General features: G+C 44.1%; 6 protein-coding genes across 6 annotated transcripts; 1 reads left to right on the top strand and 5 right to left on the bottom strand.

Annotated features, from left to right (window-relative positions):
- Positions 1 to 788: 788 nt before the first annotated feature.
- mfs1-6 (MFS siderochrome iron transporter 1) lies at positions 789 to 2483 on the bottom strand (the record flags this gene model as incomplete). Its single annotated transcript, XM_036640723.1, has 2 exons — positions 789 to 2153; positions 2205 to 2483. 2 exons carry the CDS (start codon positions 2481 to 2483, stop codon positions 789 to 791), a joined length of 1644 nt encoding a protein of 547 aa, XP_036494004.1.
- An 826-nt stretch (positions 2484 to 3309) lies between these two features.
- CGCS363_v008875 (uncharacterized protein) lies at positions 3310 to 5039 on the bottom strand (the record flags this gene model as incomplete). Its single annotated transcript, XM_036640724.1, has 2 exons — positions 3310 to 4839; positions 4896 to 5039. The coding sequence occupies 2 exons, from the start codon at positions 5037 to 5039 to the stop codon at positions 3310 to 3312; spliced, it is 1674 nt and encodes a 557-aa protein (XP_036494003.1).
- A 2742-nt stretch (positions 5040 to 7781) lies between these two features.
- Positions 7782 to 9884, bottom strand: CGCS363_v008876 (putative transcriptional regulatory protein; the record flags this gene model as incomplete). The annotated part of the gene is made up of 6 exons (XM_036640725.1): positions 7782 to 7865; positions 7939 to 8409; positions 8461 to 8712; positions 8765 to 9479; positions 9532 to 9702; positions 9757 to 9884. 6 exons carry the CDS (start codon positions 9882 to 9884, stop codon positions 7782 to 7784), a joined length of 1821 nt encoding a protein of 606 aa, XP_036494002.1.
- Positions 9885 to 10518: 634 nt separating this feature from the next.
- Positions 10519 to 12214, bottom strand: phacB-2 (3-hydroxyphenylacetate 6-hydroxylase; the record flags this gene model as incomplete). Its single annotated transcript, XM_036640726.1, has 3 exons — positions 10519 to 10838; positions 10896 to 11772; positions 11846 to 12214. The coding sequence occupies 3 exons, from the start codon at positions 12212 to 12214 to the stop codon at positions 10519 to 10521; spliced, it is 1566 nt and encodes a 521-aa protein (XP_036494001.1).
- Positions 12215 to 13425: 1211 nt separating this feature from the next.
- On the top strand, positions 13426 to 14933 carry CGCS363_v008878 (Choline transport protein; the record flags this gene model as incomplete). The annotated part of the gene is made up of 5 exons (XM_036640727.1): positions 13426 to 13691; positions 13746 to 13822; positions 13886 to 14161; positions 14215 to 14383; positions 14465 to 14933. The coding sequence occupies 5 exons, from the start codon at positions 13426 to 13428 to the stop codon at positions 14931 to 14933; spliced, it is 1257 nt and encodes a 418-aa protein (XP_036494006.1).
- Positions 14934 to 23101: 8168 nt separating this feature from the next.
- Positions 23102 to 24507, bottom strand: hmgA-1 (Homogentisate 1,2-dioxygenase; the record flags this gene model as incomplete). The annotated part of the gene is made up of 2 exons (XM_036640728.1): positions 23102 to 24359; positions 24440 to 24507. The coding sequence occupies 2 exons, from the start codon at positions 24505 to 24507 to the stop codon at positions 23102 to 23104; spliced, it is 1326 nt and encodes a 441-aa protein (XP_036494005.1).
- Between the last annotated feature and the right edge of the window lie 173 nt (positions 24508 to 24680).

The raw sequence follows: 24680 nt of genomic DNA on the forward strand, positions 1-24680 counted from the left end.
TCACCGACCCAGCTTTATGTCCCACTACGGCCCCTGCACCACCAACACCAGTCTGTCCCACTGTCCCTGGCACCTGTTTGAGTCTCTCCACCGTGAATGGCTTAGACCTTCTCGCGGACATTCCGGCATGCACCCAGGCACTTGGACTCTTCGCCGTCGGCAACGTCGCAAACTGTCTCGTCACTGGTGCCATCAACATCCTCACCACCGGGCAATCCATCGTCGGCTGTCTCCAAACTGCGCTGGCGTCGAACTGCATAACGGCTTTGCCGCAGGTCTGCTTAGATCTCAGCGCGCTGAACGGCGTGGTGGATACGTCGGCCTGTGTTGCAGCGCTGGGACCATTGGCCGTGGGTGGTGCTGCGACTTGTCTCACGTCGGGGCTCACGAGTGGCAGCTCCATCGTCCAATGCTTGAATACCGCGCTGTTTTCATAGAGAGTTTTCGGATCTTAATATTGTTATCTCTCATTTTTATAATGGATAGGATGAGAGGTTTGGATAGTTGAAATCAGTCCTCCATGTTAAAGCGCATACCTCAGTAATCGTCTTGGAGTTCTGGCATTTCGTTCGGGTTAGCCTGCTTGAATGGTTTTGGATTGCTCACTTTGGGGCGTTGGAGTATTGTTTGAGTTTATTCCTTTTCAAGGCAAAAAGCTGTCATAGTTGAAAATGTGAATGACAAGTCGGTTTACCGACAAAGAGTCCCAAGAACACCATGAGAGTAAAAATAGTGAGTCGGTGTGAGAGTCTTCTATTGGTTTCCCATATGCTGTCAACCCGTCGCCATCATGCAGCCGCCCTTCCTCGAGTCTCATAGGGCAGCAGAAGAAACACAAACCCTGCCACAACGAACAACGCCGCAGAAATCCACACCGGTAAATCAGTATCGATCCCGACATAGGCTGCGATAATGGGCGCCATAAGCCCACTCATGCGATTGAACAAAGCTACCAGACCATTCGCCGAGCCTCGAACAGGCGCCGGAAAGAGCTCGGGGGTATATGAGTACAGCAACCCATAGACTAGGTTCTGGAAGAATGCGATGGCGCAGGTGAACCCCGTGACGCCGGCGGGCGTTGTCGCTCTGGTGAAGAGAAACAAGAAGACGCCAGTACCAATGCAGGCGAGGGTTCCTGTGCCTTTTCGGCCGATGCGCTTCATGTCGACGGTAAACCCACCAAGGATGGACGCTGGAATTCCACAGACTGCCTGGATGGCATAGTTTCGGTACGTCGTCGATAGCGACGAGTCTCCCTGGCTGGCGCCTTTGTTCTCGAGGAATATGGGGATGAAGGAGTTGTACAGAGGGAAAGCCATGCCGATTGAGCACCAGAGAAACAGCACCAGCGTCGTCGAGAGCGCAAACCGTGGGGTGGAGAATAGCGTGAGAATCTTCTCTGGCTTAAAGTTCTCGAGCTGCCGGCGCAGGACGTTGCTAGTGTCCACCTGCGGCGCCCTTATAACAGTCGCCTCACGAGTGACGCCCAACTCGGCATCGACAGCTTCGAAATGCTCGAGAGTAAGCCACGTCGAGCCGCCATTTCTCGCGGCGATCTTCTGGACAACCTCGACAGCCTCCCGATCCAAGCCTCTTCCGAGAAGGTACTTTGGCGTCTCGTAAACTCTGAAGAGCAATCGGAGCAGGAACATGATGAGGGTCAGACTGCCAAAGGCCCAGTATGTGTATCGCCATCCGAGGTTATCCTCGTACCGACACTCCCCTGCCGGCAGACCAGAAGGACAGGAGAAGTTGGCGATGAGAGGCCAGGCAATCAGGGCCGCAATAGCCTGGCCGAAGGACCAGAATGCCGACTGCATGGTCAAGAGGTACTGGTGCGTAGCGGGGATGAACTCGAGGAAGATGGCGCTGTCGACAGGCTGGTTACCGCCGGTGCCCAAGCCGATGAATGCGCAAAAGGTAGCGATTGCAATAAAGTTCGGTGCGCCTGCGCCGACCAGACCCGAGACGGCGGAGATGAGGAGGGTGACGTTGAAGGCGAGCTTGCGGCCAATGTAGTCCGCGGTCATGGGCCAGGCGGTCGAGCCGATGACCAACCCGACGTACTTAGCTACCGTGAGGAAGGCGATGCGTTTGACGGCGAACTCGTTGCGCACCGGGGCGCTGATTATTGTGATGGCCTGCATCCAGAACTACGAAGTTTTCAGTAGAGGTTTCTCAAATGTTGGCGGGTAGGCCCTTACGTTGTCGACGAACCAGCCGAAGCCAGTCATTGCGAACACTTTCCACTGGAACGGGCCCATGCCGATTTCGATGAGGGCTTGATTCATGATGGAGACTTTCTTTTCGTATACGTGGTCGGATCCGACGTGGATGGCGCGGGTGTCGATTCCATGGTGTAGCTGGCTGGTTCCGTGCTCAACGTCGCGACCTTTCGTTTGTGGTGAGTCGGAAACGGAGGCGTCCGGGTTGTTGCTGGATGACGGGTTGCGTCTTCCCACATCCGAGCTCGAATGGCCCATCTTCTTCTCTCCAACGTGGAATGTGTTGCAAAATTGATAGAGCTAGCGATGTAAGTCAGGTAAAGGGCAAAGAATTAGGAAAGCTGGTCGGGATTGAGGTTCATTTCTGAAGAGGCTTCTCGCTCACCGTGGGATGTGAGCTTCTTTAATCAAGTTAGCGCATGAGCTGCAAAAGGCTTTGTGAGTCTCTGGACGATGAGAACCATCTTTATCAATCGGATGAGCTCCCGACATGAAAGCTCCAGCATCGAAGCACCAACCATCAGGCCATGTCTCTGTTATCTCAACAGCTTTCAGCGACCGGCAGTCTTGGTAGCGTCTACGTCCAGCGGACGGCGGCTGCATGGCGTTGTGATACCCTTGTCCTTCTGCACCATAAGCCGTTGTTGGAGGAAAGATTGACGTTGGATTGGGCAAACAACGCCAACCCCGCACACATCTTCTGCAGTTTGCCTGCGGCTCAGGACGATGGGGGGATGCTGGACATGGGGGCCTCGCTTACGCTAGCTTCGTGAAAGCAAAGAGTTGACTTGGCTCTAGTGGTGAAGGCTTCGAACAGTACTCGTGCGGGCTGAGACTTACGATTCCACTGTAGAGGCTTCGTAGACATAAGAATATCGCAACTTGGAGGTGGCCTGCGCCAGCATTTTAGCGCTACAGTTTCCGGGCATTTGTAACGTCGGAAAGACATGTTGACTGGTGTATCGGAAAGCATTGAAGTTCAAAGACGTAATCAAATTATTCATTACAGGTCATTGGGACTATTTACACAGAATATAGGTCGCTAGGATCCTTTTGTCCTCCACTCTTCTTCAAGCGCTATCATTTAAGGAGCAGGAGTGGCAGCGGGCAAGCAAGCACAGGCGCTGCTAGCCTGAGCGACCTTGTCCTCCTTGGCACAGTTTTTCACCGCGTGCTCAGGCAGAACGCTGACGTCCTTGACCGGAGCGCTCAGGAAGGACTTGCAGAACTCCTGGGACTCCTGCAGACGGCCGGGGACGGACTCGGCGCGGAACGATCGCAGGCAGTTGTCGGCGTTGCATACGGGAGCCTTGGGGCAGTCCTTGCCGGTCAACTTGACGACGAAGGCACCACGCTCGATAGTGTTGATGAAGATGTAGCCGGAAGGGAAGTACGCGTACGAAGACCAGGTGCCGACGAAGCCGACGTAGCCGCCGCCCTCCATGTCATCATCCTCGGGGTAGATGTCGAACCAGGCGGCCTCGCAGACACCGGCACCGGTGGGGTCGGAGGGGATGGAGCTCGCGTCGAGAACGCGCAGGCCGGCGCCGTAGTGGGACTGGTAGATGTAGTTATCGATGACGTACTGGTTGTGGTCGATGGCTTTGGTGGGGGACTTGAAGAAGCCGGTCTGCTTGGGCGCCGTCAGGTCGCGGATGTCCCAGAAGAAGCTAACGGGGTAGCCGTCGCCGCCGGGCCCGTTGCCGCGGACCTCGTCGAGCTCGTCGTCGAGAACGAGGAACTCTTGGTTGTTCACGTCGAGAACCCAGCCCTGGTGGGTGTAGGATGCGCCCTCGTACGAGATGCGGGAGATGATGTTGGTGACGTTGGCCTTGTCCGTGACGTCGTAAATGGTGAGGGTGTCCTCGTTGTAGCCGTAGCAGATGTCCCGGCCCTCGAAGCGCTTGTCGGGGCCACGGTACACGAGGCACTGGGCGTCGTGGACATAGCCGTCACCGCTCGCGCAGCCCAGGGAGATGGGGTCGGCAGGGTTGGTGAGGTCGAAGAAGTTCAGACCGGAGGCGCAGATGGTGTCGTTGCGGGGCTGGGCGCCGACGGCGACACCGTAGCTGAGCTCCTCGTTGACGACAACGTTGTGGGCGCGGCCCAAGGGCAGCAGAGCGTTGAAGTGACTGGTCAAGTCGGCCTTGGCGTCGAAAGTAACAGGGCTGGCTGGGTCAATGTCCAGCAGCTTCTTCATGTCGAAGATCTGGATGCCGTGGCCGACGGCCTCGGAGCCGATGACCATGTAGTGCTTGTAGGAGCGGATCTCGCGCCACTCAGAGGGCACAGAGTACTGCGGCAGGCGACCCAGGTAGATGAGCTTGCCGTCGGAGTTGATTTCCGCGAAGGCGGTTCCCTGGTACTGACCGATGGCCACGAATTCGCGGCCGTCGTCGGAGGTCCAACCCCATGATGAGGAACCCTCACCGAGCTCGTCACCGAGGGCGGCGTGGCTCAGGAAGGAGTGGAGGTCGGCGTTGTGGCAGCGGAAAGTGTTGTTGCGGTCACCGACGATGGCCTCGGCCCATCCGTTGACGCAAGGAGCGTAACCAAGCTCGGGGTATTGCTCGCTGGCGTAGGCACCGGCCTCTCTCTGGCGAGCAAACTCGGCCTGTCAAAGATGTCAGTATGATTCATATTGATGATTAATTGTTCAGGGCTTGTTACCTTCTTGCTGGCGATGATCTGCTCGTGGATGATGCCAGAGTCGTAGAGCTCAGCAGCGAGATCCGCGTTGGGCTCAATTTCCTTGCCCACCGCCGAAGCAGCGAGGACGGCCAGAGAGCCGAGGTAAGAGGAAGCGCGAACCATTGTGCCTGACGTTCAATTCAAACAAAGATTGACAATCTTGTTTGTTTTGATGAGCAGATGGGCCTGGGGCTGGTAATTGAAGTGAGTGAGGGGAGGTGGTGGTACCTTGAGAATTCAAACCAGTAGAACGGGGATTTCATTGAACTTATACTCTCACATACTAGAGCTTCTGCACCGCAGGCTGAGCGGCCGAAGCTCCAACAGCTCCCACAGCTCTGGGCCGTCACTGCTTCCTGTCAATGGATTCTGACATGCAGAGCCCATGCCGGAATGCCTGCTAGCCATATGATCCATCGATCTGGGCATTTCTCGGCGCTGCGGGCAGCCAGACGGTCTCCTCGTGGGTTGCGACTCAGGGAAGCTCGGATGTGACCAAGACATGGCAGGCAGGCCGCATCACCGATAGCTGGAGCGCAACAGTGTAGCATCGGGGCGTGAGCGATAAATTTGCAAGCAATTCCGGCCGTTGGGGCGCTCGATTGTAGCTTCCAGCGAACGGTTCTTGGAGTCTCTTGGCGGGGCTCGAAGGGGAAGGTCCCGGGATCAAGTGCTCCTTGGCGGGGAAAGCTTTCGTGGCCACGGCGTAAGAAAAGCGGGACGAGGGATCCACTTCCCCCGGGACACTGGATGGCCTCCTTTTGCCGCCTTCTACTGTTCCCAAAGTTCCATCATCAAGCACTGCTGTGGTATGGTAGCAGTCAACTTCTGCAGGCGTCAGCCGCCCGAACATTCGCCCGGGCCAGGCATCTTTGCAGCGTTGTCGACGGAGTTAATTCTCATCTCCTGCTGTTTGTCTGATAGAAGAATGTCTGGATCGACGCGAGGCTCTTGGTACTAAGGTTGCCTGCGTTAGCATCATGCTGTGTTCGGGCTCAAGGCTGCAGGTCTTTTACCGGCCGTGGTGTTGGTAAACACGCGCTCGAGACCACGGATCCGTGCCATCCCACAGTGAAAACCAGTTGATGATCCAAGAATCATCCATCAGAGACGTGACAGGCCTTCTTGAAGCCTTGTCTATGTCCTGGAGCGCGTACAACAGCATAACATATCCATCAATTCAACCAAAACTCCGTTGTGCCGAAGGAAACATCGAAGAGGGGACCGATGCGGCTCGCCGATGCTCGGGTCACCACCGCCAAGCAACTGTGCCTGGACCAAGCATTGATGATAAGCATGTCGATTGGCTGATTGGCGATGTGTTGATAGGCAGCTGCCAAGCAAACGGCTTGGCTGCTTTTCTTGACTTTGTAGAAGACGCGTCCAACGAGCAGACAGACGTCTACATTCTAAGAGCCGCGGGTGTTGATCCATCTAGAAGATGTTAGCTTCTTGTGACCCCGCTCCTGGATACGATGTAAATATCCGAACATCATGAGGTGAGACACTCATCTCCCACCAACAAGACTGATTCAATTGTCCGACACTTAATACTATGGGAAACAAAAGGCCTCCCGTGTGGTCAAAAATAAGCGACTCCGTCCGAAGTCTATCTCAAAGTTTAAAGAGTTTATTTCCTGTGACTGACCGCTATGCATGCGACCGAGACAGGGGAACGCGGTGGAGATTGCCCACTGGAAAGGCTCGGCTTTTACTCCACAGCGGCCTGAAGTATCGCCCCTATCAGCATGTTTTCAGGTATGCACGTTATTCGTAATGAGTTATCCGCACCGCCTATCTCCCCCGCTTCAGCACCCAAGACTCCCCTATTCCTGATGAGGCAGGAGACCAGAACCATCGCCTTGGGCCAATATCACCGTCCGCGAAAGTTCCCAGGCTCCATCTTCAACTCTTCCGTCATCGATTTGTCGGCCAGTATCTTCGTATTGAAGTTGAATACCTGCAGGCCAAGACCTTTGCACAGCCGCTTTGTTGACCAGTCCTAACATGCCCCATTCGGGTTCCTGCAACTGGGCTTGACCGTGGTACATACATCGGCCTGTCTCTCATGGATGATGCCGCAACCAACCCCAAAGAAATCACGTCTGGTCGTTTATTCTTCTTCGTCTTGAAACGATAAGATTTGAAGCTGTAGTCCATCTTTTTTGAGGACGTTCCAGGAAGCTTCTCTCATGACGCTACAGGCGTAAAAGCTGTCCTCAACGCATCGCATCGGCCTGTTGAGACTGTACTGGCATGAGATGCTGGTTCTGGCCAAGGCGGCCTTGGCCAGGCTGAGAGGACTCCCATGAGCAGCATCTGGGCTTCCCCATTGACCAAAGACGCCTGCACTGTGACCCTGTTCCTGCCTTTTTGGATCACTCCATCTTCCAAGAACCCTGGGCGTACGACGCCGCTTCCGTCTATCCGATGAATCCATGTTCGTCCCATCGTCGAGCTTCCCCCGCCTGTGCCCCCCATTCCGCCCTAGTTCAACGACATGCAAACCCTTTGCGGGTCAAATCAGCCCCCAAAAGTGTCTGGAAATCTCTTCCTCGCCTAGTATCGGCATCTGCTGGTCGTTGCTGCCCAGGTAATCTTGCATCCCACCATTCCACGAATCTTCCGTCTGCCCAAACGCATCAAATAGGAACATTAAGTCGTTACCAAGCGAAAACGCATCAGGAGCCGCCGTTCCAAAATCCGCGGGTCCAACGCTCTGGCCAGACGATATGCCGCCCAGCCCTGGATCTATAGTGTCTGCAGACACTACTTGATGGCTGCTACTCGTCCCGAAAGATCGGCTGGATGAATCCAGGAACTGTCGCCCCAGCTCTTCTCTACGGCCGTTGCTGTCGTCGCCCCTCAAACCGATCCGTTGAGCAAGGGGTAGCAGCCCGCGAATGCTCTTCCATAGCCTCCTGCTGGCAGTTCCTTGGCGAGAAAAGCCTTTCACTAATTCAGCAGCAGAGAGAAAGCTGTCTCTGCACGGCTCGGCAAATATTCGAGAGCCATGACATACTGCCAGAAACAGAACCGCAACTGCGCTGAGGAGGAAGTAGTTGAATGCGCTCTGCTGGCGCACATATATATCACTCGTCTCGCTCAAGTGGACTAGGACGGATATACTATCGATGGCAATATCGACCACAAGACGAGCCTTTTGCGGATCGGCTTCGATGCTGGCGGAGCTTATCACGTGGTGCCGGTGTATCAACGTGCGGATATGGTTACCTCGCAGGTACAGCAGAGCCTGTAGTCGTCGCAATGCTCGGGGTGGCTGTGTACCAGCCGTACCCCGGTGTAGGGGATGGCGGAGTTGCAGGTCATCGGGTATTGAGTTTGACCAATTCTGAGCAGTGAAGTCAAGGAATGCGACCGTATCCTTTGGGATGATTTGAGATGGTGCGCTGAATGGCGGCAAAGCGTCCCAGGCTTTCGAGCATAGTCGGCCGTAACCAATTAAGCATCGAAGGTAAGGGAACTCGTCAGGCTAAGGTATGTTAGTAACATAGTCAACCATGCTCGAATTCCTTCAACTTACTGGCTCAGGCAAGTCCGGATCTATGTCTCGATCGATGAGAGCAAAAGACAGACTCGTCCCGAAACTCCACCGACGATCCAGCACATAAACGCACCAAAATACCCGCACTGCCAAACCTCGTTCTCGCTCGTCTGGAAAGTTCTCGACAAGACTTAGATTCTGATGCAGGCCCATTTCCAGTGCCGCTCGAGCCGCGATACCAATGTTCCTCCACGCAAGGAGCTCTTCGTCAGAGAAGAAGTAGTAAATGCTCTGTTCTCATAGTCAGTTTCCAGATATGGTAAGCCCAGAGCTGCAGACTTACAATCATGGTCATGATCTGGATGACCTTCAGATCAGCCTGGGCGTCGATCGATAGCTGATACACGAGATGTTTCAGTGGCTCTACGAGCTTATTGCTGGCGTGGTTCTTGCCGTGGGCTTCGACCACAATGCTCGTGGCGATGGCGACTTTCGCTAAAATGACATCTTTGATATCCACAGCCGGCGATCCAGCTGTTGCCGGGCGATCTGGGGAGTCTTCGACGAAAGACCTAATCTCCGCAGCCTTTGAGACTAGTTCTCCGGTATCGAGAAAAGGGTACACCGTCTCTACCTCTTCCTGGAAAACTTCTAATAATCTCACAACCTCATCCAGAGGCATGGTAAGAAGCACATCTGTTCCAGGAACTGAAAGTGCTGGCTCGGACTGTTCAGGCGTCGGGTAGCGGGTGGGTGCCAGCGACTCGCATACACCGGATGGGAGCGGGGTCTGCGCCGAAATACCCATTCTCGTGAGTGATGTCTCGGCGACTTTCAAGCTAAAGGCGGATCTCGTCGGGCCGACGAATTGCGGCTGCTTCGGCTCTTGTACTTGCGGCGATGAAGTGTCATGTATCGACATGTGGCGTTGCGAGCTGGGGGAGTTGGAGGATGTTTGGCGGGATTTGTCTGAGGCCAGTCTGCCTACGGTGTTGGCTAGACTAGCCACCTGCTCTCTCAGCATGGATATCTCATCCATGATTACATCGTTCGGTAAGCTGGCAAAGACGTCAGAATAGCCCTGTGATTGACCGCATTTCAGATTCTCACCTGCTTCTTGCAGACCTCCGAGAAGCCCGAGGCCTTTCTCGCGGGGCAGTGCTGCCATCCTGAGAGGGAGCCGCCCCGAAGACGCACTGCACGCCGCTCGTCATGCATCTTCGGCATTCCTCCTCGTTTTCTTCTCTCACGCACTTGAGCTTTCGCTTCTTACATTCGGAACTAAACCAGGTTATGAGTTGGATCTTAGCAGGGTACAAGAAAAGAGTAACATACCAAGCGGCTGCCGCATACTTGGCGCGCTTTGATCTTGGCGGGTTGGATCCTGGCGGCGGTGATCTCCTCCGCACAGAGGACGTGGCTTCTGGCGATTGCGCATCCGAGTCGTCGTTGTCAGGAGCCATGGCTTATTGGGTCATAAGTCGTGAAAAGACATGAAGTCTGGACTCGCTGGCTGAAGTGAGGACAGCTGAGCTAAGGTTACTTAGAGTTCGCAGGAACGAGCGGACGCAGAACCTGGGGAAGAGTGGGGGTTTTGTATCAACCGAAAGCCGGTTCAAGGTCCGGGAGCCGGCACATTCCCCGCAGGCGTCCCCGCCCCCTCATGACGGGGGTCACAGTGGGTATTGCGATGGGGGGCACGACAGCGCAGCCATTACCAATCCTGATTTCTACTTGCAACAGGAGGCTACCGGTCAGAGATACTGAATTAACAGCAAAGTCAACGACCCCGTCAACGCCGGTTATCATGGAGATCACATCATTTAGGGCCTCACTCACTCCAAGATTCAAGGATCGGCTCGGGTATTTCTCGGTGTTCATGCTTGGCGAGTTCTTGGGCTCTGGGACTTCGTCTTTCACTTAGGTATTCTTTCGTCTTTTCGGCTAGTTTAAACAGTTATCGAATTCTAATAAACGCATTTGCTTTCACGTTTTCAAGTCTATGGACTCTTCTCGTCCGACCACACATGTTGCTAATCTAACTACCAGACAAAGACTCCCCTTTAATATCTCTTTTTCCAAATTGTCTCTCAGGTCCTACGCCTTTTCCGATTCCCTCAGAGCCTCGCTCAAAGTCTCGAGATCTCTAGGGATAAATCTTGCCTTGTACGGCCGCGGCATTGCCACCAAACTAGTGGGGTCTGCGTTTCCGGAAATGGGGTGATGGTCAACATCGTCGTACTTTTCAATCTTGAAGCTGTTGAGCAGTCTCATGTAGACAAGATACAACTCCCTATTAGCCAGAAGCGAGCCGGCGCACATTCGGTAGCCAACACCATAGGTGAAAAGAGGCGCATCGGGCTGCTCCAGCCACCTCTCGGGGCGGAAGACTTCAGGATCAGTCCACACTTCGGAGTCTGTCAAACATTAGTGTCTAATTCGGGTCTCTTCTTAGATAGGAAGATGAAACTTACCCATGTTGCACGCCCAGGCGTTGAGGAAGATGACCGATCCCTTGGGAATGAGCACCTCGCCGTAAGGCACATCGCGGACCGAGGCCCTGGGAAGAGCCAGGCGAAGAACAGTGTAATATCTCAGAGACTCGCGGACCAACGCCACGATGTAGCGGCACTGCTGGTCATCCTCAGAATCGCACATGGGCTGCTTCTCGCTGTAGAACTCGCGAATAGCTGCGACGGCCTTCTCCTGGATATCAGGTCTCTGAGACAGCATTGCCACGAACCAGGCAACTTGAGTGGTGACGGTGTCGAGTCCACCAGAGAGCATCGTGAGACTGATGGAGGTAAGCTCCGCGTTGTTGAGCTTCGCATCCTGGTCCATGATGACGTTGGCTTGGATGCAGGGCTTGTGCGTTCCGTTAGCCATGCGCTCGTCGAGGCCCTTGTTCAGGTTGGTCAAATAGACGTCGCGTCTGCTCCGCATCTCGCGCGCTTTGGCCGAGTGCATGTTGATCGGGTTGAGACGGAGAAGGGGGATGTAGTCTTGAAGGTTGCCGGTGGTGGAGCGGAAGCGGCTGATTTCCTCCTCGACGTGGGTGATCTCCTTAAAGAGACCGTCCTTCTGACTGCTCATGCGCACGCCCCAGTTGAGAGTAAGAGCAAGCGAGAGAGACAGGCGCTGAATCATCGGCATGGGGTCGACGGGTGCCTGACCGGCCTTTCCGTATTCATACAGCTCCTTGATGAAGTCTTTGGTTTCGACATCGAGGTGGGGGACATAGGTAGCGACGGAAGGACGGTTCAAAGCGGATGCTGCACCTTTGCGACGGCGCTTGAGAGAGTCGCTATAGGGAGATGTTCCAATGGTGGTTCCGGCGGTATCTGAGAGAACCTATTCACTGATGTTAGTCAAGCCACTCGCATCAGGAACACTTAAGGATTTGCAAAAAGGAGGGTGTACTAACCTTGTGGAAAGTATAGAATTCCGGACGAGAGCTGAGAGCCTGAGCGTTCTGTCCAAACAGGGCCCTCGCAGCGGAAGCAGAGTTGACAACGACGACGGGAACATTGCCAAGTTGAATCTGGTATACTGATCCAAACTTCTTCGCCCATCTGCGGTATTGCTCTGCTGCGTTGACTCGAATATCCCACAAGTTGCCGATCAGGGGTAGGCCTCGGGGTCCGTCCAACTTGGCGATGCGCGCTTGAGAGCGGATGAACTCATTTGCAATGACGTAGATGAGGGGTATCAAAAGAATGCCCGTGATGGTTGACTGCAGCGCGTGGTCAATGACCCGCTGCTGGAAAGCTTGGATGGCGTTGGAGATGGCCATGGCTGTGGAATTGGCACTTGTAGTCGCAGTCTTTGTCAAGCTGAAGACACTCCGGTATCCAATTGCGATTCATGGTAAGGTGATTACTACTGAGACGTGATATCTATACCGGTCTGATCTTGCCGCCCCTACCCGGGCCTCAGCTCCGTCACAGCACCAAGAGCAATGCCGTGCGGGTCCCGTCGGTACTGTCAGTTACCGCCGGCGTCAGCCAAACGCGTTCCTCTCGGAACTGACTGGCTGCTGAGCGGCTGCTGGGATCGCTAAGTCCCCCGCATCTGCAACCCCAGGTTTTCCCCTGTGGGGACGGGTAGCGACATGAACCCCGCACGGAATGTCGGGATGGCCGTGGGTGCTGCAGGGTCTCTTCCGAGCGGAACCATTGGGTTTCCGAGGACGACTGGGCAGTGCCAGCAATGAAGCCTGCCTCATTGATAGGTGTCACTTGCTTCCCCGCCGGATATTTTGTCTCAAATAGGTCTAGACTTATCTTTGAAGTCCGATAAGCAAGTGGCATGGGAAGGATCCATGTCTGGTCTGTGCTATCTCGAACTCGGTCTTCCACAGGCATAATTCGAATTACCAATGTGACATGTCGTGGAGAAGGCCAAGCATTGTGAACTCGGTCTCATCTGAGGATCTGGGCATTTTTTGTATCTGCGTTTGATAGAGTCGTTTCACTACTACAGACATATCACTTCTCTCATAGGGTCTCAAGGATAGATAGATAGTTGCACCGATAACATGACTCTTTTGCGAGTGTTATTGCCGTTGATCACGTCCAGTCCTGTTTCATTCTAAGCCCAAGCCACTGAGCTGCTGCCACTGCCCTTATCTCGGAACCCGGAAATCACACACACACAGGCCACGTCCTGCCTCGTCACGCGTAGATGCCAACCGCCGGATTTGTGCGGTATGGAATGCCGTCGATGCTCAGGGGCTCACCGGTCCAGCATTGACATTGACCTGTCACAATTGCAGGATTATCAATGACATTTCCGCCACGTCGTATCGTGCATAACGCGGGGGAATGTTGATGAACAATTCCGCTGCATGCGTTGTGCAGGTCTTACAACGGAGCGGTCAAACAAGTTTAGCTACTGGGCATAGAACATTCACAACTTACAATACTCTTTACCTCCTACAACACGCCATACCTCCCGGAAAGCAAAACAAGTCGTACGATTGTCAACTGATTTTCCTAGCCGCAGATGGACACAAAGTTTGATATGGACGTCAGCGAGACGAAGACGGGCGAGCCCCTAAGAGCCATCGATTCCACGGCCGATAACGTCAACGCTATCTCCGATGAAGATCGCCTGGCGCAGCTTGGACATGCACAGGAACTCAAGAGGCAGTTCTCGCTGCCGACCCTTGGGGCACTCTGCCTCTGCTTGATGGCAACATGGGAAGCACTCTCAACTGTCGTCGCTCAAGCTCTTTTGAGTGGAGGTGCACCTTGCCTCTTCTACAACTAGTAAGTTGAGATGCGAGTTTCTTTCCCCTGGCAATAGACTTATACATGCTTTAGTGTTCTATCCTTCGTCTGTTCTGTATGCATTGCAGCCTCGTTGGGTGAGATCGCATCCATTTACCCGACTGCAGGCGGTATGTCTCAATATCTTCAAGCTCCTCAAGGTGTTTGAAATGATCTAACGAGGTAATATCAAGGACAATACCACTGGGTTGCCGCTCTGTGTCCTCCAAAGACTCGGTCACTTGCAGCGTTCACCACTGGCTGGATCTCTGTCGGTGGCCTCACAGTATTTTGCGCATCAGCTGCATTCGCCGCAGGGTTACAAACACAAGCTTTGATTATATTGAACGATGATTCATATGTGCCTCAACGCTGGCAGGGGATGCTGTTTTACTGGGCAGTTCTTCTCTACTCGTCTGCACTGAACATCTGGGGCTCAAGGATGTTGCCCCACGCGAACATGATCTCCGGTACGGCCACAAGTGCTGATGCTCGATAAGTATGCTGATTGACTTTTGAACAGGAGTTATTCACGTCGTGGCATTTGTTGCAATTCTCATTGTGCTCGGAGTCATGGCTCCGAAGAATACTTCATCATTTGTCTTCACTGAGTTCGTCAACAGCAGTGGATGGATCAATGATGGGGTATCATGGCTTGTAGGGCTCATCAGTGCGGTGTATCCATTTCTTGGGTAAGTCCATCCTTTTCGAAACACCATGTGAAAATTTACTGCAAATTAATATCGCAATTGCTAACGAAAGTATTTTGATAGATATGATGCAGCCTGTCACATCGCAGAAGAGATCCCCAACGCCACTTGGAACGTCCTAATCGCCATGGTAGGCAGTGTTGTCGCCAACGGCCTCATGGGTCTCGTATATGTCGTTGTTCTCCTCTTCTCTACGGGATCTCTCGAAACGCTTTTGGCAACCCCGACGGGGTTTCCCTTCATGCAGATATATCTCGATGCCACGAAGTCAAGGGCCGGAGCAACTGTTATGTCGCTTACCTTGATCACGGTAGCCATTGCAGCAACAGTGGGCTGTATCACGTCTGCTTCTCGCACTCTGTGGGCTTTCGCTCGCGATAAAGCAGTGCCCTTCAATGCCTACTTCAGCCATGTCCACAAGGACCTTCAGGTCCCAGTGAGGGCGATAGCTGTGGTTACAATCATGCAGCTCCTGCTGGGATTCCTCTATCTTGGGAACACCACAGCTGTCAGGATCACTAGAACTAGTTAGGCGTAGGGAGGAAGTAACAAAGGAGTAGTAAGGTTATATATAGGGAGCAGGTTATATATATTATATAGGGAGGTAGATTTTAGTAATCTATTTTTTAACCCCTAATTATAGTTAGCTTCTATAAGCCTTTACTTTATATTATATACCTAATTAATAGTTTAAAATCTCTATTTATAAAGGGGATTAAGCTAGAAGTTTAAAATACTAGCTTAAATATAATATACTAAAAGAGTATAATTTATATAATAACTTAGTAATAAAATATTACTACTATTAACTACTCTAAGTATTTAGGATAAGTAAAAATAATAAGATTTACTACCTCTATAATAGAAGGTGAGTAACTAGTTAACTCTAAAGAGGATATAATAAGAATAAGAGGATATTACTCCCCTTAAGTAGGGGTAATATAGTAAACCCCTATTAGCTAAGTATACTTAAACTTATAAATAGCTAAATTATACTACTAGTAATTAATTATCTAAATTATATAAAGAAGAGTATATATTTAAAGAGGAGATCTTTATTACTATATATAAAGAACGCTTATATAAGAGGTATATTAAGTTAGAGCGCCTCTAGAGTACTTTAATTAGCTTAATATTTAGATTAAGCTATAATAGGCTTACCTTAACTTAATCTAATATTATGCTTAATATTACTAAGGCTTTAGTTCTTAACTATAAAACTATTTTATTTAATTTTATTAAATCTAAAGCTTCTAAGTTATAAGAATAAAGCTAACTTTACTTTATAAATAAGCTATAAGCTATTAGCTTTATACTTATTAAACCTCAGCTTTAAGGCCTTAATACTATTTTTTAATAAGTTTTACTACCTATTTTATTATATTTAGGAGGGTTAATAAGGGATCTATAGAGCTTTTTATTTAATTATAGCTACTAATTTAGTTTATAGGTATACTAGATATATATTAATAGTAATAAGGTAGTATATATAGTAAGCTATATTTATAGCTATCTTAAGACTTTATAAATATATTATATCTATAACCTCTAAAAGGAGCTAAGCTTCTATATAAGCTAGATTACCTTTTTATAGCTTAAGACCTTTTTATATAATAATTTATCTAACTTTATAAGCTATAGTATAGCTACTAGTATATATCTAGATAATACCTCTTAAAAACTTAAGGAGTAGGTTAATAAATTTATAAGTTATATTAATAACTTAAAGCTTAAATTAGACTACTACTTAATAGAGAAGTAGTATATTTTAATACTACTTAATAAGCTATAGCTATAACTATACTATATTATAACCTTATAAATAATACTTCTATATACCTATAATAAGCTTATCTCCTTAGTGTAGCATATTAAGTAGTTTTTATTAATATTCTTTAACTAGTAGGCTTCCCCTCTAAATAGCTTACTAAGAGATACCTTACTAACTAGGTAGTAGCTAGCTAATAATGCTATTATACCCCTCTAATAGTATAAGTCCCCTCTTAAAGATACTATCTATTATAACTATTATAAATCTAACTATATAGTAAGAAACTGCCTATACCTAAAAGTATAGCTTTAGTAGTACTATAACTATAGTAAGATAGGCTATTTAGCTAATATATATCTAAATATAGTATATAGAAAGTATAGCTAAAAAAGCTATAAAATAGCTAATTACTTTATAAATAGTATAACTCTAGAGTAGCTAAACTTAGTAATAAACTTTAATATTATATTTATTTATACTATAGATTTATAGTAGTAAGGGTGCTACTTAGATATCTTAACCTAAGTATAACTTAATAGTAACTAAGTAAAGCTAAAAGTACTTATTAACTTAAGATTAGGGGGGAATATTATTAGCTATAGCTTACTTAATATATTTAAAACTAATCTATATATCTACTTAGCTTCTTAGCTAGTAGATATAGATAACTAAGAGATCTAAACACTTAAAACTTACTACTTTTAACTAAGAATCTCTAATAGTAATAATATTATAGAGATATAGCTATACTACTTTATTATAATAGATCTATTAATACTTACACTAATCTTAAGTATCTTATAGTTAGAAGATATTAACCTTCTTATTAGCTAGTAATAATAGTAGTAGTACTATTTAATCTATAAGTACTATATCTACTTAGACGCCCTTAAGAAGGGGCTACTAAATAGCTTATAATATACTATAATAGCCTATATTACTATTACTCTAGCTATTAACACACCTTTAGTACTATTAAGTAATATAGAGGACTAGTAGGTATACTATAATAACTTTAATAATCTATTTTTAGAAGAAAAAGCTATTTTACTCTCTAAGAGAGTAGCTTATAACTATTATATTAAGCTTAATAATACTACTCTTATTCTTTAAAGCTCTATCTATTTATTATTAAACTATAAGCTTAAGATCTTATAGGATTACTTAATAAAAGTAGAAGTAAGAAGTTAGATATACCTATTAACTAACTTAATAGGAGTATTTATTTTATTTATTCTTAAGAAGGGTGGAGAGCTATAGCTTTATATTAACTATAAAGTAATAAATAAGATTATATATAAAGATAGAATACTGCTATTACTAATTAGAGAGATTTTAGACTACTTATTTAATATATTAGTCTTTACTAAACTTAATCTTAAGAATACTTATTATTAGATATATATTACTAAGGGCGATAAGTAGAAAACTACCTTCTATATAAAGTATAGCTAGTTTAAGTACTTAGTTATCCTATTTAGCTTAACTAATATACTAGCTACCTTTTAAATATATATTAATAATATTCTAAGTAGCTTAATAAATACTATATATATTATATACTTAGATAATATCTTAATATATAGTAGTAGTTATAAAGCGTATAAGGAATATATATATAGTATGCTTAAATAGCTTTATTAGTAGAACTTATATTTAAATAGCAATAAGTGTGAGTTTTATACTTTATATATAGGCTTCCTAAGATATATTATATTAAATAAAGGGGTTAAAATAGAGTTAATATATACTAAAGCTATAGTAAATTAGCTACTACTATATAGTGTTAAGGATATCTAAACGTTCTTAGGCTTTATTAGGTTCTATAAATAGTTTATATTAAACTACGCTAAGATTATTATGCTATTAATAGACCTATTTTAAAAAGTAAAGCTAAAGGAAATTAATTTACTATTAAGTGCTATTATAGCGTTTAAGATACTCCTTAAGGTATTTACTAAAGTGCTTATACTATAATATTTCAATCTTATACTACTAATAAAGCTATAAACTAATACTTCTATATAAGCGATTAAAGTAGTAATTACTTAGCTATTTAAAAGCTATTAATACCTTATTATATTTAAATCTTAGAAGTTAATAGATATAGAGAGCTATTATAGAATAAGAGATATAAAACTTCTTATTATTATAAACGCTCTAAAGAACTAATAGTATTATTTAATATATAGTAAGAACTATATTATAGTATTTATAAATTACTTTAACTTATAGTTTCTTAATATAAAAAAGAAACTAAATAGTAGGTAGCTATACTAGCTTAATAAGTTAGTAGCTTTTAATATTAATATTAGGTTTAAATTAAGAGTAAAGAATTTAATAGATAGGCTTTTATAGAGACCTAACTATAGCTTTATATACTCTAAGGGAGAAGCTTAGGAATTACTTAAGGATATAAGAATATAGTTATTAAGCATAAAAGCTATATAGGAGCTACTTATTATAGTAGTAATATCTATAAAATATTACTATAGGAGTAGTATTAAAGTTAAGGTTATATAGTTACTATAGTAGTAAAGTAAATAAAGGAGGGTAGGAGCTTTAGCTTAAGATATAAGCTTTAAAAAGCTATTTAAGAGGTATAATAAAGCTATAAGCTTAAGGTATTAAAGTAGTAATATAATATTTAGGGAGATACTTAAGCTTACTATTAGAACTATAGATTATAAGCTATTTATTCTATAGGACTATATTAAAGATATAGCGCCTAAAATAGCTATTAAAGAGGGTTAGATATTAATAATAAGCTAGTTATTAATAGCTTAATAAAAGGATACTTTTATTAAGGAATACTAGTAAGCTAAGAGGTATTAATACTTATAATAAGCTAGAGGTTATTAATAGAGAAGCTAGGGATATAATATATAAGGGTTACTATGTTTTAGTAATTATATATATATTCCTATATATTATAATATCTATTAAGAGGTTATTAAGGAGTGCTATAATATATTAATAGTAGGGTATTATAGCGTTAAGTAGATATTAATACTACTTAAGAGATATTACTATTAGGACTTAATAAGTAAGGATATTAAAGCTTATATTAATATTTATATAGTATATTAGAGAATAAAGCCCTATTACTATTACTTTTATAAGTTACTATAGCTCCTACCTATATTATAATAGCTTTAATAAGAGATCTCCCTTAACTTTATTATTAGATTACCTATATTAATAACGTTCTTAGGCTATAGATCTTATAATACTATTTTAATAGTAGTTAATTAGCTTATTAAATATAGTATATATATCGCTATATACTTAATACTTACTATTTAGAGCTTTATTAATCTATTATTCACTAAGATCTTTAAGATATTTAGTATCCTTAAGGGTATTATCTCTAATAAGGGATTACTCTTTACTAATAAATTCTAGATATACTTCTACTACTTCTTAGCTATTAAGAGGTAGCTAAGTATAGCTTTCTACTTCTAAATAAATAGCTAAATAGAATAGTAGAACTAATACTTAGAGTAGTACTTATAATACTTCTATATATAGAACTAATTAGATTAAGTATAATAACTTCACCTTATATAATTTATATATAATAACACTTAGTATTTAGTAATATAAATAATATTAGTAGAGGCCTTTTTTAGATTTCTACTAATTAGTTTTATAACTATAAGGCTTAATATAAAGCTAGCTATTAAGAATATTATAGTAGCTAACTATATAGAATAACTTTATACTAACTAAGAAGCTCTTAAGCTTCTACTATAGTATATATAATAAGTATATATAACCTAAGCTAATAAAATATAAGTTTATAAAGCTTATAAGGTTAGAGACTTAGTGTTTCTATTTAGAAAATATATTTAGAGATAGCAACTTAGCTAAAAGTTAGCTAATAAGTATTTAAGACTTTTTACTATCTTAGTAATTATAAGAATATTAGGGGTAGCTTATTAGTTAGATATTCCTAGTTAGTATTAGATTTATAATATCTTCTATATATCCCTCTTAAAACTATATAATTATTATAATAGAGTATTATACTAGCTACTATTTATTAGTAATATTAATAGTAAACCTCTATATAAAGTTAACTATATTATAAACTATTAAAGCTTTAAGAAGAGAAAGTAATATTTTATCTAATAGTAGGGGTATAATATTAATAAAGATATATAGGAGTTAGAATATTATATTAAGGATATAGTACTAATATAGCATTATAAGGAAGTAGTATTAATTAAATAATAGTTATAAAGAGACTATATAGTTTATAGTTAGTAAGTAGTATAAAAGCTATACTAATTAACCTCTTATTTAACTATCTATAAACTTTAAAACCTAATCTCCTTAATAGTATAATAGTAGTATAAGAGTAGTATAAGAGTAATTTCTAAGTAGTAAGTAGGGTATTATAAAGTCTCTTCCTCTTTTTTACTTTCTTCTTCTTCTTTTTCTTCTTCTTTTTCTTTTTTTTCCTCTCTTTTAATATAGGTAAGGTAGATATATTATAGTAGTAAGTTAGCTAAGTTCTTAGAAAGTATAAGTAGTAATATATAAAGTAGATTACTTATTAAATTTTATTAAGAGTAATAATTATATAGCTAAGGAGTATAATAAGAGTAATATTAAGAAGAGTAAAGTTCTCTATAATTATAATTATATAGGCTAAGAGCTACTTAAAAGTAGGGCTAGAAGTAAATATAAGAGTAGTATTAATAATAAAGGTAGGAGTAGTAGGAATAAGAGGTATAGGAGTAATACTAATAGAGTCTTTAAACTTAATTTTAGTTTAAAGAGGAGGTATAATATATATAGAAGTAGGGTTATAGTGAGAAAGTACTTTTAGCGTATTACTAATAATAACTTAGTAATCCTCTTAAGCTTAGGGGAATTAATAAAAGAATATTATAAGAGTAACTAGGGAGCTATAACTTACCTCTAAGTTATAAATATTATTATTAGAAACCTCTATAATATCTTAGAGGTTATTAATAGCTTCTTTAGTGAAGTTAAGGATCTAAAGTAGTTAAGATACTATAAAGAAGTAATAAAGAAGTAGTATACTTATACTACTAAGATAAATATATCTATAAGAAGTATACTTTATATAGTAAATACTTTTACTTAGAACTATTATTAATATTATAATAAAGTAGTAATATTATAATATATACTTATTTAATTATAATACTTAATATTAAGGTTAGCTATTTTATATTTAATATAAGTGATATAATATATATAACTAACTTAAGTATTATTAACTTTAATTATTTTTATAGCTTTCTTTCTTTTTTTTTAAGAAGTAGGCTAAATAATAATAAGTAGGAGTAATATATATATAAAGAGTATATATATATTAAAGTAAGTAAAGTTAAGTAGAGAGTACTTATTATTATTACTACTATTAAAGTTAAGAAGTAGGAGAGTATTAAGAGTAAGAATAATAGATATAATAAAACTAGTTAATAAGTTAGTAATATAAAAGAGAAAAAAATATAGTAATAATATATCTTAAGAATTACTATATAAATAGGGATCTAATAATATAGATAGTTAGTAGAGAAAATATAGTAATAATATAGGAAAAGTAATAAGTAAAATATATAAAGTTATTCTTAAGTAAGGAAAAAGAAGAAAAAAAATAAGAAAGTATATATTAAAGAGGAAATAATTATTAGCTTTAAAAAGTAAGTTATATTAACTTTAAAAAAGTAAGTTAACTATTAACTTAGAAGTAAGAGATATTATAAGGGAAAGTATAATTAGTTAAAAAGTAGGGGTACTAATTAAGTATAAATATACCTTTAATAATATAAATATAACCTATATATAGGGCTAATAGGAGTAGTAACTATAAAGTAGCTTAACATTATATTTATTTTTAAGGATAAAGTTCTTAGGATAAAGGCGTCCTATTAGGATCACTAGAACTAATTAAACGTAGGGAGGAAGTAATAAAGGAGTAATAAGGTTATATATAGGGAGCAGGTTATATATATTATATAGGGAGGTAGATTTTAGTAATCTATCTTTTGACCCCTAACTGCAGTTAGCCTCTGTGAGCCTTCACCTTATGTCACACACCTAATTAACAACAGCCTTTAATGCTGTTCTTTCCATGGCGATTATTGGTATTTATCTTTCCTACAGTATCCTAATTGCGTACATGCTTCTTGTTGGACGGAATAGATTGACCCGCAAGGAATATGGACCTTTCAGACTTGGGGGATTTCTGGGACCTGTGCTGAACGTCGTGAGCCTAGTGTGGATGACGGTTGTCATCATCTTCAGCACTTTCCCATCTGCGCAACCTGTAACAGCCCAGAATATGAATTATTCTACGGTGGTTATGGCCGGTTGGCTTGTGTCTGGACTCTGTTACTATTTCGCTCGCGGCCACGCAAAGTTTGAGGTTCCCGTTGTCATCTCCGAAGTTGTTGAGGGGGTTAGGGATACTTGAGCGGTGCTCTTGCTTTTGTCACTTGTGGTTTTTATTAGGAATCGCCTTTCGCAATCAAAATGGAAGCAAATTCTCGTAAGAGTCTTTGCCTCACGCAACTCTGAGCTCAGCTAAGTTGGCAAATTTCACAAGTTGACAGATGCATGCTACAATGACCATGAGATACTTGAGACCCATAACCAGTGCAGTGCGCCAGAAAATTATCGATGTAGGTCTTTGCATTTAAAGTTGACACACCTGGCACACAAAATTCTTGTCTCGGATGAATACAACACCTCGAATGGACACTTCACGAAACAACTACTCGAAAAATGTCAGTTGGAATTCCTACTCATTTGAAAAGCTTGCATTCTCAAAACTCATAATAGGTTTCTTTGAGTCTTCTCGGTCAATCATGTTAATACAATCTCAATTTGGGGCTTAAATCTTCCGATGACCAATGGTTAAATATTCAAGTATTCCTCCAAGTACCAACTTATTCTGGACGCTTGAAATGCCTCGCCAGACTTGACCAACTATCTTCGCTGTAACCCTTCTGGACCTTCTGGCAAGTTTCCAGACCCCATTCTGTGACCCCAATCATAAGTGAGCTCTCAAACATGAACGCCATGCTCCCCTCCCCAATCTTCTGTGGCTTCAGCTCTGCGTTGGAGGCCCGCTCAAAAGTGCTTGCATCAGGGCCATGGGCGGACATGACATTATGCAAGCTTGCTCCCGCTGGACGGAAACCCCCGCCAGTTTTCGCATCGTAGTCGCCACAAATTAGGCCCATGAATTCAGACATGGTGTTGCGGTGGTACCAGGGAGGCCGGAAGGTGTCTTCCTGTACTAGCCATCGGGGTGGGAAGATAACGAAGTCGGCGATAGCAGTGCCGGGATGGTCAGACGGGCCTGTGAGGACGGTGTAGATTGACGGGTCTGGGTGGTCGAAGGAGATGCTACCGATGACTGAGAACCGACCCAGGTCATATTTAAAAGGGTAGTATTTCCCATGCCACGCCACAACATCGAATGGCGTGTGTTTCTGCTTAGCGACAAAGAACGACCCATTGAATTTGTTGACGATGGACCATTCGGACTCATCTTCATCGAATGATGCAACGGGAATCTGAAAGTCTCTGGGGTTTGCTAGGCAGTTTGAACCTATGGGGCCCAGCTCTGGCAGAGTGAAGTGACCTTGGTGAAGCTCGAGGATGTAGCCTCTGACAGGGCCTTCCGGAAGGTTGACCTGGTATCGAATACCCCGTGGTATGACGGCAATTTCATTGGGGCGGACCAGAATGTTTCCCAATTCCGTCTTGATGTCCAACACACCATGCTGAAGTACAATGAGCATGTCGCCGTCCGACGAATACATCGCAGTTTTGGCGTCCATGCTTTTCCCGGCAGCGAAAATGAAGATGCCCAGGCCAGTTTTCATCGCTGGATCACCAGCACCACCAACGGGTCTCAGACCGCTAATCCAATCGGTATCATTGCTGATGTCGAACGGATCCCAGCGAAGTTGGTTAGGGATCTGGTGGATCTGACCCCCAGGTTTGGGGCCATTCTCCCGCAGCGGCTCAAAAGAGGAGTGGGACGCAGCAGGGATGATGCGGTAAAGCCATGTCTGCAAGTTCTCATGTCGTGGTGCCGTGAATGCTGTGCCGGAGAGCTTCTCTGCATACAGGCCATACGGAGCTTTCTGGGGCGAATTCGCTCCAATTGGCAATGCACCTTTAATGGCCTCTGACCTAGAGTAACATTAGTGATATTCATGATTGAAATATGCCAGACCGTTGGGTCGGACGTTAAGGCATCCTGAAGAACTTACTCATGGAATGAGTCAAAGCCGTTGAGATATTCGTACTTCTCTTTAACGGAGAAGTCGGTGACTGGCATGGTGGAAGAAGTATTTGAACCTCGATGAAACGATATTTGTGACGGAGGGACAACCAGCGGATCTAGTGACGGCGGGAGCGAAAAGATGATCTCCAAGGTAAGATGTATCAATCGCTGTAGGCTAGTTTGAGATTTCAGCAATTATTATCGCGACAAGTTTGCTGCAATAGCCT

Source organism: Colletotrichum siamense (genome assembly GCF_013390195.1).
Source record: "Colletotrichum siamense strain Cg363 chromosome Unknown KSG_Cg363_contig05, whole genome shotgun sequence".
NCBI lineage: Eukaryota > Fungi > Ascomycota > Sordariomycetes > Glomerellales > Glomerellaceae > Colletotrichum > Colletotrichum siamense.